The 17,406-nt window shown below is 41.0% G+C and overlaps 1 protein-coding gene across 3 annotated transcripts in view; it reads right to left on the minus strand.

Annotated features, from left to right (window-relative positions):
- The window catches only part of POU6F2 (POU class 6 homeobox 2), a 460,222-nt gene that overhangs the window by 376,866 nt on the left and 65,950 nt on the right, over positions 1 to 17,406 (minus strand). For all 3 annotated transcript variants that reach the window (XM_042963900.1, XM_042963892.1, XM_042963895.1), the window contains one exon: positions 4,219 to 4,390. In XM_042963900.1, coding sequence (XP_042819834.1) covers positions 4,219 to 4,390 — 172 coding nt within the window. The remainder of the gene's footprint in view (positions 1 to 4,218; positions 4,391 to 17,406) is intronic.

The raw sequence follows: 17,406 nt of genomic DNA on the forward strand, positions 1-17,406 counted from the left end.
AATGACATTGAAAATACCCACGTTCACAAGTATCATTATATGCAATCTCTTTTAGACTAGAAAACCACAAGATCATAACAGAAAACCAACCATCGCTTTTTACCTCGGGTGCGATGTTTATAAATGGGTTTTTGTTTACATCTCAGCTCAAGGCTTTCGAGCTGTGGGCCCAGTTCATGTACAGTACGATAATACTGAACAGCAAGCCACAGACTAACCTGGCCACCCGAGGTAGTTGGGACTTTGAGGAAAGCAATCATGAGGTTTATCTTGAAACAATAAAAATACTCCCAGGAGGAACACTGTTAATAAATCATCTTTCAAATTTCAAATATATATGGGAGAAAATATTTAGGGCCTGTTTTATGTGGTCTCACTTTTTCAGCTGAGACTGCATGGCAAAACTTTAGTACAGATATTTTTCTAGGGGTATATATTACTTTTATCCTTTCCGTGGCCATCCTCCTGACCAAGTTGTTGATGCTACCATTTGAATTTTAGCATCCAATGTGACTGAATGTGGAACACTGAATTCTTGATGAGCATAACTAAAAATGAGGCACCACATTGACACAGTGCTATAAATGTCACTAGAGAAACACAGCAACCTCTTCCCTTTGAGATTGTTCGCCAAAGGCCGGTTTGGAGAATGGTTTCGAATATGTACATCACCAGTCACATATTAAATGCCTGGTCCCGCATGGCATCACTCATTTGATCTCGCAGCCGAAACACAGGGAGACACAGAGCCAGATTCTCTGATACGACCCCCTCATATCCAAGTCTGTTCTCCTCCATACAGTTTCCTTACAGCTCAGAGCTCAGCATAATACAGTCACGGACCGAAAAAGGAGACAGTTATCCTACCAGCTTTCCGAGAATAAATAATGCACCACTTAATGATATCACAGAGAACTACCTAACCACACGTTTCTCAAATGAAATGCGGATTCATCTCTCCTAAGTGTACTTGAGTTTCCATAGCTGTTCAAGTTAAGCAAAATGTTATCTCTGATGTAATTACTTTATAAAACACAAGGGCCCTGTTCTGAACTTTCTACTGAAGCTGGCATATGGCTTCTGGGTTCTCCTTCTGGTATATTCTGAGCTGCACAGAGCACTGAAACATTCTGCACAGTATGTTTCCCTTTGGATGCTGTTAAGAGCAGAGGGTGCAATTTAAGAGAGGCATAAAAGACCCAATGGTTCCTGGAATTTCCTTTGTTTACCCATAGAGGGCATCAGTATTAGCCTTTCTCCTGCAGTTTTGGGCTGAAGGTGCCCATACTGTGAGAGAAACAGACTTGCCCTGTGGACTGCTAATTTCAACAAGAAACAGAAGGGGGAACAACTCCAAAGGAATCCATCAAGACTGAAATTTCAGGTACAGGACACAACGGAGTTCTGCCTGTCTCCTGTTGTTGGGGAATGTCTCTCCACAAAAGTAAACAAATCAAGATGCACACGATTTGTCTTAATCTGCTCCTTTCATTACCGAAACACAGTTTTCAATAATGCAGTGTGTAGGCTATGACAAGATGGTTGGAGAGAGTGCATTAGAAAATCATTGTTGGGAGACAAATCTGGATGCTCTCAGTTTTTCAGGAAAAAATGTAACTCTTCATTGTCAAGGACTGAGTGCAATGAAAATTACGTATAAGAACCAAAACACTTGAGCGTATTCGTGTCAAATAAGCTGATGGTCCATTAAATTATCACCCATTAGGTGTGGCCAAAGTTGCTAAATATTCTGGGACAGAATTCTTCTAGAAAGTTTTAGTCAGTTACATAAACTGGAATTTCTAAGGCTAAGTCCCAGTCGTATTAACAGGAGACAGCATAATGGACCCAATAGCTAAGGAAGCCCCGGAGAACATTGGGTGCTTCCTCCGATGGATGTCCTAGTCCCTCTGTCTTAGGCTGTCTCCCATTTTTTCCTCAAGTTTTCAAAATTGTTCATCTACTGGTTGCTTCTTCACCGAATTGGAAACTGGAAAATATTCTCATTGTGTTTTAAAAGCACTCTAGAGGCCAAATAAAATGAAGTGGATACACAAGGAATATCAGATATAAGATGCAGGTTTTGGTGGGTCCCCTCTCTCAAATTCAGAAGTGGAAAATGTAACGTGAATATGGGCATACTCTAACACCTACTACAATTTCTGAACTAAACTACGATTCCTTAGTATTACCCATAAATACTCCACTTCACATGTGTCTTCAGTGAACTCAATTCGAATTTCTTTGGCCCTCCTGGGTTTTTTTTTTTTTTAAGCTTATTTCTCTGCATGTGCAAATTGGTAAGAAGTGACATAACAAAGCTGCAACAATTTCCAACAGTGGAAAATCGAAATAAACATTGAGAAGCCATGTTAATTACTCCTCTATTAGTTGACTTGAAGGAAAAAGGAAACAAGTTGGGGTGTTAGGTGAAAGTCTACAAAAATGCATTTACTTTTTTCAAATACAGGCAAAGTTTAGGAACAAGTAATCCAGGATCCGCAGTCCTGTTGAATTCACAGCTGATTACTTTTCACAAATCAAAGGGCTTGGGATTAGGATCCTCAACATCAGAGAGGCAGAAGCATGCATGGCCTTGCTTTTCTGTAATTTATAATTTTATCTGACTTCTCTCACTAACCCCCTGAAACGCAAGGAGTGTTCTAGGACATGATTCTCCCCAGACACGTAGAAACTTACTCTGCAACAAAATATTCCCTCACAGGGAAAATGCTAAAACCTTAATGCCGACGTATAGAAAACCCATATGCGTGGAACAGCTGCTTTTCCAGAACAGGGTAATATGACAGAATTTCTTGAAACTGGGATCTGTTAGCCTCGTAACTGTAAAACAGTATTTTACCAATAGAAAATCTGAAACAGAAAGTTTTTCTGCAATACCACTCTCATGTTTGACTGAGTGAGTGTTTCAAATCAGAGAAAAGATCCTCTGTTGAAGCTGGCCTCAAGTTGCCAAACTATCGAAGCTGCTTTCTTCCTGGAGGCTAAAAAAATTAAGCGGATTTTTTTTTTCAGCTGAATTAATGACTTTCTCAACAAAGCAGTCTGTGCCGTAGTGTTGTTTTTCTTTGAAGTTCAGGCACACGACTATGTTTTTAAACTGAGCCCAAGCAGAGCTCTGCCTGATATATACATATATAATCAGATGTATATATCAGGTTAGTTTACACATGTATATAAACAGGTTAAGGTGTACATGCGCTTATCCAGTGTTATCAGCATGTAAGCACTTGAAAATAATTAAAAGCAAGCGTTTCAGGAGGAAGTGTTCTGAAAACCTAATGTCACTCTATCCCATAAAGTGCTCCTCCAGCACAGACATCTATCACCATCCATCACTCAGTCACGCGCCTCAACAACCCGCTCCCCTTTCTGATTAGAGATCACAGTTGCTTGAGTTGGCTTACAGAGTGTCATCTGTTTGAATGACAGATGTCTTTGCTGGAGTGGCACTCTGCTTGCTCTTGTTTTGTTTATGGAACAAAGATTCCTGAAAGGTCCTGGGCTGCCTCCACATTTAGGATGAGGCTATAAACATCTGGTCAAGGCAAGAGGCAGTAGGGGAGGGAAGCACAGGACCTATTTTCCTTCCCCACTCACCTTTTAGAAGAAGAGATACTCATTCTAATTGTGATTACAAAATGTTAGATCTCCCAGCAATTCCCATGGCCACCTTTGTTTACCTGGCACAGAAAGGCTTGTATTGATATTTCTCAGTTCCCCCTTCCATCTTTTGACTACAGATAATAACTCTTTACTCTCCTTCCCCTTAACAAAAGGCTGCAAAGCAACCAGAAACCAAGTCGATATTTATTCAATAAATGTTAACCAATTCTCACAATGGAACTGATTTCCTGATTATTATTACCATCTTCTTCTTCTTCTTCTTTTCCTTCTTCTTCTTCTTCTTCTTCTTTTTTTTTTTTTTTTTAAATAATTTCTAGCCCGGGGACTCTGGCAATATCAGACAAGCCCGAAGGAGCAGTGAGGAAGTTCCTTGCTGGGAAAAGTTTGCAGGACACCCTGCTAGCCGGCCGGAGTGGGCTCCCGGTGGCTTGGCCCCTCCAAGATGCCAAGCTCCTCTTTAGCACTTACAAGAAAATGGAATGAACAACAGGGAAAGGGTGGGGGGGGGGGTGTGGATCGCTCTTCTGGACAAGATGGTAGGGCTGAAATGAAATACCTAGACAGACTTACCGAAGAGCTTGCTGGGAGTGTCCTCACTGTCATTAGATTCCACAGGCGCAAGCAGGGGCTCATTCAGCTCGCTGTCTGAAGTAGCAGCCTTGTCCTCACCTCTCAACTCCGTGTTCATTTCACTCCGCACTGACAGCAAGGGCTTACTGACTTGTCCAGCTATCATTGGATCCTAGGATGGGGGAAAAGAGTGAAGGGGAGGAAAAAAAGTGGCAGCTTTAGTGTGCGTGTCCTCTCTCCCTCTCCCTCTCTCCTCTCTCTCTCTCTTCCACACACACACTCTCCCTCTCTCCTCTCTCTCTTATCTCTGGCTGCTCCCGCTGTTATTGCTGGCTGCAGTCAAGTGAAGAGCTATTACAGATCCGAGGAGTTCTCCATTACTCCCCACCCTATTAAAGCTCAACTAGCATGTGAGAGATTCAGGAAGCTTCGGAGGGAAGAAGGGGGGAAAAAAAAAACTTCTTTGAAAGCCACCTAAACCAACACAGCTTTAATTGTGGGATGTGCTTTTTGTGCGAATGTTTTTACACCTTGTTCCGTCTTTAATGCAGTAAGAAAAAAGAAAATGCTGGGTTTGTACTTCAGCAACACACTAAAAAGGAAGAAGCACCCTATGGAGGAACCACGGGCTATTTTAAGAAGCACTCTCCCTGGGGGAGAAGCAATTAAACCCTATCCCCAGAGCAGAGAAAAGAGATAGGGAGAAAAGAGTCCTCAAAATGCTTTCAATGGAATAAAAGAGATTTCTCATGTAAATTGCATCAGTACCCTCAGAAGTTGACTTCCCTGGTCCCAGATTTGGGAGTGAAGCTGACCCCAAAGCAAATGAACATTTTAAAGCAAACAATACACAGCAAAATCGATTTTTTTAAAATTGGTTTAAAAAAATTTTTTAAAGAAATTGGAAAAAAATACTTACAAACTGTGTTCAATACTTCCGATACCTAGAGCATCATACGCCCAGAGCATTAAAGAAAAAGGAAACAAAAATCACCTCCGAAAAAGACAAACTTCCCCCCACCCCCAATAATTTAAATCTGCTTTATCTTCAGCTTATTAGGAAGGCGTCTTAGGATCAGAAGTATTTTCCAAGGATAGCCTGCTATTCCATTTGCAAACTAAGATGCATGATATTGTTTTGGCACAAACGTCGGGTGCACAAGGAAAAGAAAAGCAGGAAGTGCCCTTTTTGCGTTATCTGGGAGGTATTTATTGCCAAGTTCATGCCTAAATGGTTCCTGAGCAGGAAACAGGTGACCAGCACGGGAGCTGGTGGGGCAGCATGCTCTCTTGTCCCATCGTTACATTGGTTGCCGTATGCCTGTGGTGATTTTTTTTTTTTAATGTATTCATGCCTGAAAAGTGAATTTGATATGACACATGATAATCTATGAAAATGTTAATCAATACAAATAGTTTAAGCTGTCATCAAATGCACTTCTTTAGTCAATACTCATACCACTGAAAACAATGTCACTGTCACCAGGGCTTAATGTGCACAGCACTTAAATATTGGACTCTGTGCATCAATGCACTTCTTCTTCAAATACTGTAGGTAAACACATTTTCTCCCTATTTAAGGCTGAAGCACTCAGCACGCATTTAGCTGAGCCGAATCCTCCCTTTTGAATACCTTGATAGGTCCACTGGAGGGCAAAATTAATACTTAATTGAATCTCACAGTCATCAAAATAATCAATACTTTTTTATTATTTATTCTTTACAGTCTGTTGACTGTTTCAAACCTCTGAGGGAATGGTGGAAAGGATTCATGGCTTCGAAACACTGTCATTTAACAAGGTAATTTTCAGTGGGGCATTAGGGGTTGTGAAACATATAATAAAACAAAAATGGTGGCTTATAATAGGAAGAAAGAAAAGAATTATATTTCTGCCATCTAACAAAACAGGATAAATAAAAAAGCAAGTGCAGAGAGAGAGAGAGAGAGAGCTGGAAAGGAGGGGGACCAGGGAGAGAAAGACTGGCTTTTGAAGGGTTTTATCATATCAAGAGCAGAGCCGAGCTTTCATAATGCTGACATTTCTCATCCTGACAATCCTAAACAAGTGGAAAGGATGAGATCGTAGATATCATCTTTCATCACATTCCCCAGCTTAAGAACCAACATGACAGCTCCTCTCCCCTTTACACTGTTAATTACTAAATAAAATACTACTCTCTGTCAGCATCAGATTATTGCAGATAGCAACCACAAACATTTCTCCATTGTTTCCCCCCTCTGAATCGGTGATACCTACCTTGAACTCTTTAGAAAATAAATTAGGCTTGTCTCACCATATTGTAAATATTTGAAATAGAATCAATGTCATCAATGTGGTCGATTCACAGTATTGTCAGCCTAAATTTGCTGGTGATAGATTAGCATTTCATTGACTGCCTTTGGTCACCGAGATTTGGAGCGCTTGACTTTCCGGGATGGGGGGAGGCAGGCACAGGGGGAAAGTGGATGCAAAATTCTCCTATGTCCCCCAAGTTTCCTTCCTATGCATCTAAGAAAAGGCGCATTTGGATTCTTCTGATTCAGTGAGTGGGGCCCAGAGGATAGGGATGGGAGCCCTCCTTCACCTTATGCTTTTGGTAAGTGTCCTCCTCACATGCAGCAAAGAGCCCAGATTTAAATTCTAGTACATTTTTACTTTCTAAAATGTTGCATACTCAATCTCTCTAATCTAGAGGAAGGGTTGTGACCTGTGCCTTTCAAAGGCACACCCTATCTCTGAGGGCGCACTGTTCATTTGAATGTTTTTTTAAGGTAGTGTTCATGGTAAACTTTTGTTTAGAATGGCATTTAAAACCCTCATGAGAAGCTAAATGTGGTTATTCACATATCAGGGGCATCTGGATAGTCTTACCAAAAAAAAAAAAAAAAGAAAAAGAAAAAGAATATTCTGTTCTTGTTTTACTTGTGAATGGTCAAACTGAATCCTGAGCACAGAGGGTAGCCGAAATGCAACTGCTAAGTTCAAGAGCACTTAAATCTTTAAGATGTTCAGGTCGGCCTATGTGTGCGAAGCATGTGCTGGCAGATAGTACACATTCACTGACCATTAGCTCCTCTTCCTTAAATGACTTTTATGTACCTCATCCAGGGCTAGGTTCCCAAGTAGTGCCTCTCAGTGACTCGAGCTTAGAAAATTCAGGAGTCTGCCATTCAGGTACTCATTTGATTTTTTTATCTTACAAAACACTTTACGTTTTCCAAGATGCAGCTGTAGCCCAGATATATATATGTGCACGACATGGTTAAACAGCAAACCCCCAGTGAGGCAGAGAGCAGACAGCTTTTAATCACAGCTGCAGCCACTGGGGGGTCCATTTGAAAATGTGTCACAAGCAGTAACCACTGAGTACAGTCATAAGTGATGAGGGAGTGCCTCTTTCAAGCAGCTCTCGGCTTGGAAGTCATTCTCCCCTGCCAAAAGGGATGGCAGTCTGTAAAAATCCTTTCTGCCAGAGTGAAGAAAGGATTTTCCAACAAGCGCCAACACAGACGCTCGCGGGAATGTAAGAAAGCCGCATCTTCAACCTGCACAAGGATCCCTGCAGCAGCACCCAGGAACGGAAATAGCTAATGCTGGCAAAAAATAGAAGGGCTGAAGACTTCTCGCTTAAAAATCTGCAATTGTCACAACCACAGTCGAAGGAGTTGGGACTTCCCTGAAACTCTTTTATCAGCCTCAACAGAAGAAAAATGACTGGGTCAATATGGAAGAGTGGTGAGTAGATTCAAGAATAGGACATGGCATGTGTCAGCATGTGCCAATACATGCTGACTCACAAGGGTCACCAGAGACCTCAGAGCCAGACGCAGAGAGGAGAAAAAGCAGGAGAGAGGTAGGTTCCATTCACAAAACGTGAAGAAAAAATTTCACCACATCCTACAATGAAAGGGCTGCAATTAATACCAGAACCACCCAGCAATTCTTTAAATCTCATTCGCGCGTTGTTAAAGAACAAAATTAGGTCCCGTGTATCGAATGAAGAGAGCCATTTCAGATGTATGTAATGTCACCCAAACTGTGCAAGGTATTAGTCCCCAATTTGAGGGATAAAGGCCTGAGACTCAGAGAAGCTACGTAACTTGTCCCAAAGCCACACAGCTAATAAAGTAAAGGTGTATTTTGAACTTCAGCAGATTCGTCTCCAAAGCACAGCACCCTTTTATACTGTACTGGATGAAAAACCAAGGCTCATAAATTTAGCAACTCATGGGTTTTCCCAGAACTTGAATTATGGACCCTGAAGGGTGTTAAAACCTTGGGCAACTGTTCCCAGAGCATATTGTGTGTAGTATCTTTCTCCCTGCAGACTCTAGGAACAAAACACTTCTCTGTCCAACACTGCTCGTGGTTCCACAATCAATGGGGCGACACAGTGTAGTAGACAGGACATCAGATAGCGTCAAATATCCAGGCTTGCGTTCAGGTTCATTGTCTATGTAAACTTAGCAAATCATGTGACCACCACCACCCTCAATTTCCTTATCTAGGAAATGAAAAGGTTGGAATAAAACAGTATTTTATCCAAAGTGCAGTCCACAGAATGCTCGCCCCAAGGATATTCTACATAACAGAGTTTTGCAATCCTACCCACATGGAAAACTCAACAGAAGAGTCTACCAGGAAAGAAACCGATTCAGCTCTGCTTAATCTCGCTTTCCCTGAACCACCTGGCCATTAAAGAAGATATGGTGTATATATATATATATATATATATATATATATATATATAATGGAATACAACTTGGCAATCAAAAAGAATGAAATCCTGCCATTTGCAACAACATGGATGCAACTAGAGTGTATTATGCTAAGCGAAATAAGTCAGTCAAAGACAAATATCATACGATTTCACTCATATGTGGAATTTAAGAAACAAAACAGATGAACATAAGGGAAGGGAAGGAAAAATAAGATAAAAACAGAGAGGGAGGCAAAGCCTAAGAGGCTCTTAAATACAAAGAACGAACTGAGTGTTGCTGGAGGGGAGGCGGGTGGGGGGGATGGGCTAAATGGGTGATGGGCATTAAGGAGGACACTCATTGGGATGAGCACTGGGTGTTGTATGTAAGTGATGAATCACTGGATTCTACTCCTGAAACCAATACTACACTGTATGTTAACTAACTTGAATTTAAAGAAATAAATTAAAAAAAAATCATCTGGCCGAGGAAGGACTTTTCCTTGTAATCTCTCTCTTGTATTATCCAATGGATCTGGCGCTTCCTAAAACTCATTTAAAATTTTTTTTAATGTTTATTTATTTTTGAAAAAGACAGAGAGAGAGACAGAGTGTGGGGGTGGGGGGAGGGTCAGAGAGAGAGAGGGAGACACAGAATCCAAAGCAGGCTCTAGGCTCCAAGCTGTCAGCACAGAGCCCAGCATGGGGCTCAAATCCGCAAACCAGGAGATCATGACCTGAGCCGAAGTCTGACGCTTAACTGACCACCCAGGCGCCCCACGAAACTCATTTTAGAATGTACCCACTTAGATCACAGCTCATGTAAATTAGAGCTCTAATTGTCAACCATGCTGCAATTATAAGCCAGAAGGCTTCAGCAAGTACACATTTGCCCCATGCTTCCCAGATTCGAATAGCTTTTCCCTAATATTCCTTACAGTTTATTTCTACATGGTCACATACAACTTAGCACATACTAACCATATATATTATCATCAGATACTAATTCCTGGTGTCCTTTAATATAATTTTTAAATAAAGATGTCCCCATATATTTCTGCTGTAAACCCTTTATTGGAAGAGCAAATAGAGGGCACCGTATGAGGAAAGAGAATTCAGCTTGAGCTTTCACTAGGCTGTCATCAATAATCCCTGATAAACAAAGAGATAATTCAGCTAAAGGCCTGCAATAATTTAGCCAACAGAGTTTTTGTAAGCATAATCATCCTCATTTTATAGTCAGAGAAACTAAAGATAGCGAGATGATTAACTCAGCAAAGCATCCGTGTCCAGTGGCAGCCACGCAGTGGAAATACCCGCGCCCATCTAAACCGAGCTTGAACTGGGTCCAGCATATTTTTATGTACATACAAACTAACTATGAAACAGGCAATCTGAAAGCTTTGAGGAAAATGTAAATAAGACAGGCAGACTTCAAAAATCCAGGGAAACAATTCATTTGTTTGCAAAGTGCCAGCGTATGGCAAAGTAATACTCAACAGATCTATTTCTAGAATTCAACAGAAAAATTATATCCATTATAAAGGAAAATAATGTATCGCCCCCCACACACACACACATTTCAATTTAGGAAAAAGGTCGATGCAAATTACCTACAGCCAATTTAAGATGCAAAGACAACATCATATTTCATATTTAATTTCTCCCGCTGAGAAGAGGTAAAATCAAAATCACAGATAATTAAGATGATAAAACCAGACTTTCATGGGTTTGGGGAAAGAAAACTTCAAGTGTGAATTTTGTTACCTTAGTCATGAAGTTAAACAACTTTTATCTATTTTGTTTTTACCAATTACCAAATATTACTAAGTCTGTTGGTTCTCATTATGGTATTTAATGTACTGAAGAAACTTTTCCTCAAAAGTTACAAGGAATTTCTATTTTCTTACCATTCATTATTTCCTAGTTCTCTCAATAAGTTTTAAAAAGACATTCTTTTTGACTTTTGGAAATAAGACCACAGTTTATCATTTTTTTCTATTGATGTAAGTATATATATTTATTGTGAAAACTTTGAAAATTAATGAAGATTAAAACACTAAAAATACCGTAAATTCACCCACCACTGCTTATTTAATTTTAAAGTTTGTTTGTTTGTTTGTTTGTTTGTTTGTTTTGAGAGAGAGAGGAAGAGAGAGCAGAGGAGGGGCAGAGAGAGAGACCGAGAGAGAGAATCCCAAGCAGGCTCTGCACTGTCAGCACAGAGCCCGACATGGGGCTTGATCTCATGAACCGTGAGATTATGACCCAAGTCGAAACCAAGAGTCAGAAGCCTTAACAGACTGAGCCACCCAGGCACCCCAGTAATTTTAAATGTCACCTCCTAAACTGCAAATAAAAATTGTTTTGAGAAAAGCAGAAAAACCCACGTTTTTTAGCAAATAAGAGATGAAACTTACATTATAAGGAACTTAATTACAAAGCTTGAACGTATATACCCTTGTTCATTTCACAATAGACTTTCACAGCAATACGTTGATACCAAGCTGGATTTCCCTCCTCAACCCAATATTCCAACTGTGTTGTTTTGTTTTGATTTTTAGATTCAAGTTAGTTAACATACAGCATAATGGTTCAGGAGTAGAACCCAGTGATTCATCACTTACATATGACACTCAGTGCTCATCCCAATAGGCCCTCCTCAATGGCTGTCACCCATTTAGCCCATCCCCCCACCAACCACCCCTCCATCAATCCTCAGTTTGTTCTCTACACTTAAGAGTCTCTTATGGTTTGCCCCTCTCTCTGTTTTTATCTTATTTTATTTTTCCTTCCCTTCTCCTATGTTCATATGTTTTGTTTCTTAAATTCCACATGAGTGAAATCATATGATATTTGTCTTTCTCTGAATGACTCATTTCACTTAGCATAGTACATTCTAGTTCCATCCATATTGTTGCAAATGGCAAGGTTTCATTCTTTTTGATGGTTGAGTAATATTCCATTGTATGTGTACACCACATCTTCTTTATCCATTCATCAGTCGATGGAAATTTGGGCTCTTTCCATAGTATGGCTATTGTTGATAGCACTGGTATAAACATTGGGGTCCATGACCACAGACGAATCACTCTCTCTCCCATCTTGGTTTCCATACCAACATAGCTCTATATTTCTCAAGGGGGATACTGTGAGACTTGAGTGAGAAGACGCACAGATAATATATATCAGTATGTTTAGAAAGATAGAAAGTATTACACAGAGAGACCATCTTCCACCACACTACTACCCACATTGAGGCATCCAATTGGCCATGGGTCCAGTTGGAACAGAAGTATATACTGTCATGGATGCTGTGGTGTGCCGCCCAGATCCCCTCTTACCACTAACACGCTTGTTTCCCAGCTGCCAGGGATGTTGGCTGAGATGACTTGCAGCTGAGTTCTCCCCCAGGACTTGCCTTTGCCTGAAGGCAGCTGCCTCTCCAAACTCTCCTCAGGGGTCAGTCTTGATTTTGCTAATTGGCCTGCAGAGCCTAAGATATTTACTCTCTGCCTCCTTACAGAAAAGGTTTTCTGACCCCTGAGCTCAATCTTAGATTCAGTCAGTTGACTTAATCAATATTCATGCTTCAGTGTTACCATTTCCTCAGAAAGACCTACCTCAGGCTTGGGTACCACCCACTGTTCTGCTACCTCCATTCATGGTCTACCACACCCTCACCCAGCATTTTGCTAATTAGTATAATTTATATTAATTTGAGTGAGATAAATAACTTGTTGACCAGTATTAATGGAGGCTAGAAATGAGTTTTCGTTTGGTTAGTCATATTCGAGCTATATGTACTGGCTAAAATAGTTTAGAGGCATTTCCCTCCCTTGAGTGCAACCAAAAGATATTAAGAATCTAGCAAGTCTCTGTGACCTATGGCTTGATCCCTAAACTGTCCATGTCCAGTCCTTGGGTCAGAGAGTTCTAGTTGCATGATGCTGACTGTGGGAGAAACAGATCTGGCTTCTAAAATCTTGCCATATCTGCCTTAACAGAACATCTGTACAAGGTATTCTAGGTTCACCTAAAATGATAGAGAATTATGACTTTATTAAGCTTTCAGATAGGTTGAATAAATGATTTGGGGATTATTTGCTAATAAAAGTGTGCTCAGTAAATACCTGTATGGATGGCACCTCTTGGCCTCAGAGCTTGTTTTCATTGTAACCAGGTAGCAAGTCTCTGGGAATGTAACAAGACTTCACCCATCTCTAACCATTACTGACTACCATTATCTACCAGAAAGGACACAACAGTTGTGTGTAAAAAATGTAATCTAGGCCACTTGCAACACAACCCACCATATTGGATGTTGACCCACAATTAGATGAATGTTGTCTTGGGAGTAGACCAGTCATTATAGAGTGAAATAGGGTCCCCTCTAGAGAAGATGCTCTGGGAAAGTTACACCATTTGCTTCCCCCACCAATCCCCAAAATTTTATCCAGGAGTTATTTAGTTAAGGTGAATGCTCACAATCATGTTTAAATGAAAAAATAGGACTGCAGAATATCTGATTTGCCTTGATGTCAGAAAATGGTATTTCATCTAAATGTACATGTGGGCTTAGTTTAAGAGTCTGTCTTTTGGTTGAACCTCAGACAAGCAACCTCCTTCTTCCCTGTCAGTCACCACCGAGGGTCCTTATTTCTCTCCCAGCCCCACCATGAGTGCTACATCTTCTTAATTATGCTTATGCTGGCTTAACTATGCTTATATATGCTTGTTGACAAGCATTAAGTATCAACACATTTATTGATGATTCCAATTAAAGATTAAAGCATGAGACACAGATGTATCTAAACACAAGCAAATAAACAAACAACACAGTTCATCAGTACAAATCTGTATGTTGGAATAACAATGTAATAATCAATCAAATGGGAGTCTGCAAGTTCTGGACTTCTACAAAGCATCTAGTGTGCAGTTAGACACACATCTAGACCATCACCTTGAACTTCTATAGCTCTTTTGCCCCCAAGAAGTTTTAATGACTGTGTGGATGATGCTTCATGTATTCTTATCTGGGAAAAAAAGGGAGACACTGCTATTTGACAACCTAATAGCACCATCAATTCAATTTCTGCTGCCTTCATGAAAAAGCATCAATAAAAGTTCAATTCAGGCTCATCTAGATCTGGTCTTTTGGTAATGGGGTTATGCAGTGGTATTGACATGGCATACATATACCCTATATCCATAGATTCCTCATGATCTCTTGGCTTCAAATAGGCATCAGGATTTAATTAGAATACAACTCAAATTAAAGTGAACTTGCATTTAGTGGTTTGAAGGTACAAAGAGGGAACAACCAATCTCTGTCCTAAAAATGCTTCCTTTCTGGAGGTACTTAATACATACAACCTCAATATTTGCAAACTTTTGCAAAAGTGGATGACATAGTTCACAGAATGGAAAGACTTTGCCTCTAGTTTTCAGAATTTTGAAACTGAGCACTGAACTGAGGGTTTTAGGGAGGTGCCTCCAGGATCCCCAAGGGAGACAAGGAAGGATCAAAGTGTCCACTCCAAGCTTTTAGCCACCATATTGGTGGCTCATCCATTTAACATGGAGTTTTCAATATACTCGGGGACAGGGTATCACAGTTCTGCCCGTATTACTTATTTGCGATGTATCACAGATGCAATAAAATCATGACAGTTTTCCATTGGTTAATCACTTACTTCTCCAAAATACTTAAGCCTTCGCCTCTCCAGCTGAGATGCTTGAATTTTTTGGTAGGCAAACATGTCTCAGAATTCTGGCTCTTGGGTCTGATACAAAATAAGCTCTCAATAAATGTGTCTGAGTTGATTGATTGATTGATTGATTGATCAATGATTGATTGATAGTGAGGACGGCCGGAAGGAAGGAAGGGAATGTGAAGACAAGGACTGTCTTTGGTTGATAGTTTTAATGTTTAAAAATACATTTAATCCTGTCTGAAACTGCACAATATGAAACTGAGTCCTCACCTGGCTGTCTTCCCTAACACTGCATGCCCATATACACTGACTTGCATTCCGCTTCCAGAGATGTGACTTTGGCTTTGTGCGCTTGTGTTACTTTGTTTTACCATGGGATAACATGGAAGAATTTAACATCAACACTGAAGAGGAAAAGGAGAGTGTTGTTTTTCCCCAGACTCGGTTGAACCTGAGAAAAGATACCACTGGCTGGGGAGATAACATCATCGCTGGAGCTTGTGGGCGTGGCCCCAGATGAGCCCAAGACCCGCCCACCCGGAGCCTAAGCCTCCAAGCTCTGTCCATGCCCTTTGTTCAGCCAGGAAGAATTTCAGGCTCACTAAGGGGAGCCCAACACTGCTCCTACACAATTAGCTCTCCTGTCATTCAGGGGCAGTATCAGCAAACACGCACAGCATATTAGAAATATGATTTTATTACCAATGTTCTAATTCTATCCTTTTTCTCAGAGGCAAATATTCATTTAAATGAATAATACATTAAATATGTGGAGACATCTAATTCTGTTGTTCCATCCCGAATGGCAAAGGACATTTAGCTGGGGAGAAAAACTTTTTGTTCAGAAAATATCCAGTCCCCTATAGTTTCAAATTTCCATAAACAAATAGAAAAATCCATTCTGCCCCCTGCTGACAGACTAACATTCCTAAAAATCCAGTTTTGAAGCTGACGGTCTTAATCACGGTACCTTCTGAGTTGGGTCAAAACCCAGCTGCTTAACATGCCAGACGCTCCCGCTTCAGCCTGGGTACAGCCTTCCTCTGTCCCTGGCATGTGGACAGGCACTGTGCAGCCACAGAATGTGCCATTCACACACTTCTACGAGGATGATTTTCTGGCAGATGGTGATAAAATATCGGGTGACCCTCGGGTCTACCTTGCACAGCCGCCCTCCCCTTGGCCCAAAGCAACAGTAGTGGTCAGCCTCACGGGGACCTAGCAAGACCCCAGGCCAGCACTGCCAGGGCGGGAATATGGGCACTGGGGCAAAGAGCCTGTGCTTGCACCTGGCGTCACTTCCAATGCACTGAAGAACCTTGGGCAAAGGACTTACCACATCTCTCTGCACCTCAATTTCCCTGAGAGGAAATGGGAGTAAAAGCGCATACCTCATGAGATAGGTTTGGGTATAAATAAGTAATTCACAAACAGTACTTAGAATAGGTCCCACTGCATCGTGATAATAGGAGATGTATATATACCAATCTCTGTCTGCAGCTGTCCTGTGAAGGATGAGTGTGTGTGCATTTTATTGTGGAGAAGCATCTTAGCTTCATCAGGTTTTTCAAAGGGATTCATGATCCACCTCCCTAACATCCTCACCTCCCCCCACCCAAATCAGTAAGTAACCACTGCTGAGGAGTGGGAGCCTGCCCCTGTATCCAGCCACTCCAAATATTAGGGCAGTGCTTGGCACATAATAAGCCCTCACTAAATATTCATCGATTTTATTTAAAAAACAAAACCAAGAATCAATACCTATAAATGATGGAAGAAAGGTCAAGAAACAGATTTTGAAAACTAAATCACTTTGACATCTTTTGAGAAGGAATTTATAAATCCTAAGCCCTTGTTATTTTAAGAAAGGAGTGTTGGTCAGCTCCCCGTAAATTCTGCAGAACTGGATCCTTGAATTAAAACAGTCCCTGGCTTTTAATTTTTCAAGGTTCATGTAGCTTTTAGTCTCTGAAGGAACCATTCTAGTTCTGTTCAAAAGGCCAATGCTTAATTGATTTCACTGATACGTGTTTTCCTTTTCTTTCCTCTCAGTCTGCAGCAGCAAGAGCCGGACACTAACACCGTGGGTCGGGTCAGGACGGTGCTTCCTCCCGCAGCTCTCTTGGCCAACACCAGCTCCTCCGGAGTTCTCGCATTTTCCGCCTTGGGTCTGCACAGGGGCTCCGCCTAGCACAGCTGCTCCCTTTCCCTCCCTCTCCTGTAATCCACTCGCCTTTAATATTCCAAGGGTGACCCTTGACTGTCCTTTGAATGCGGCTCCAATTCAAAAGGCTTCTGAGCTTTTAAAAGGAGCCACGATAACATAACGTAATTCCAAGGAGATGGGTGGGGGTGGGGAGGGAGGAACCATGTGATTGGAAAGATTAGCTAAATTTTCTCATTCCTGGGGATTTGGGCTCTTAAAAATACATAAACTGGAAGGTTCGTTTTTAGGGGTTCTCCCCACACCATCAGCTATCTTATTAACCACTATTAAACATATTTAATAAAAGGAGACTTAATTAAGTATTTATTTAAATCTCCAGTCTTTGAAATCAAGGGCTGGCTTTTATTCACATTTATTTATGTCCTCTGTAGTTTGCATGACTAGGGGGATGGCTCTGAATCAGGGTCTACTTAGACAAACCTGATGCAGTTCAAGAAATATTTTATTGACAGTTCACCATGTACAAAGTGGTGTGCTGGGGACCATGGGGAATGTAGGGATCAAGAAACATTTGCTACCATCAAAAACCCCACCATCTAGTAG

The sequence above is a fragment of the Panthera tigris genome, chromosome A2 (assembly GCF_018350195.1).
Source record: "Panthera tigris isolate Pti1 chromosome A2, P.tigris_Pti1_mat1.1, whole genome shotgun sequence".
Classification (NCBI taxonomy): domain Eukaryota; kingdom Metazoa; phylum Chordata; class Mammalia; order Carnivora; family Felidae; genus Panthera; species Panthera tigris.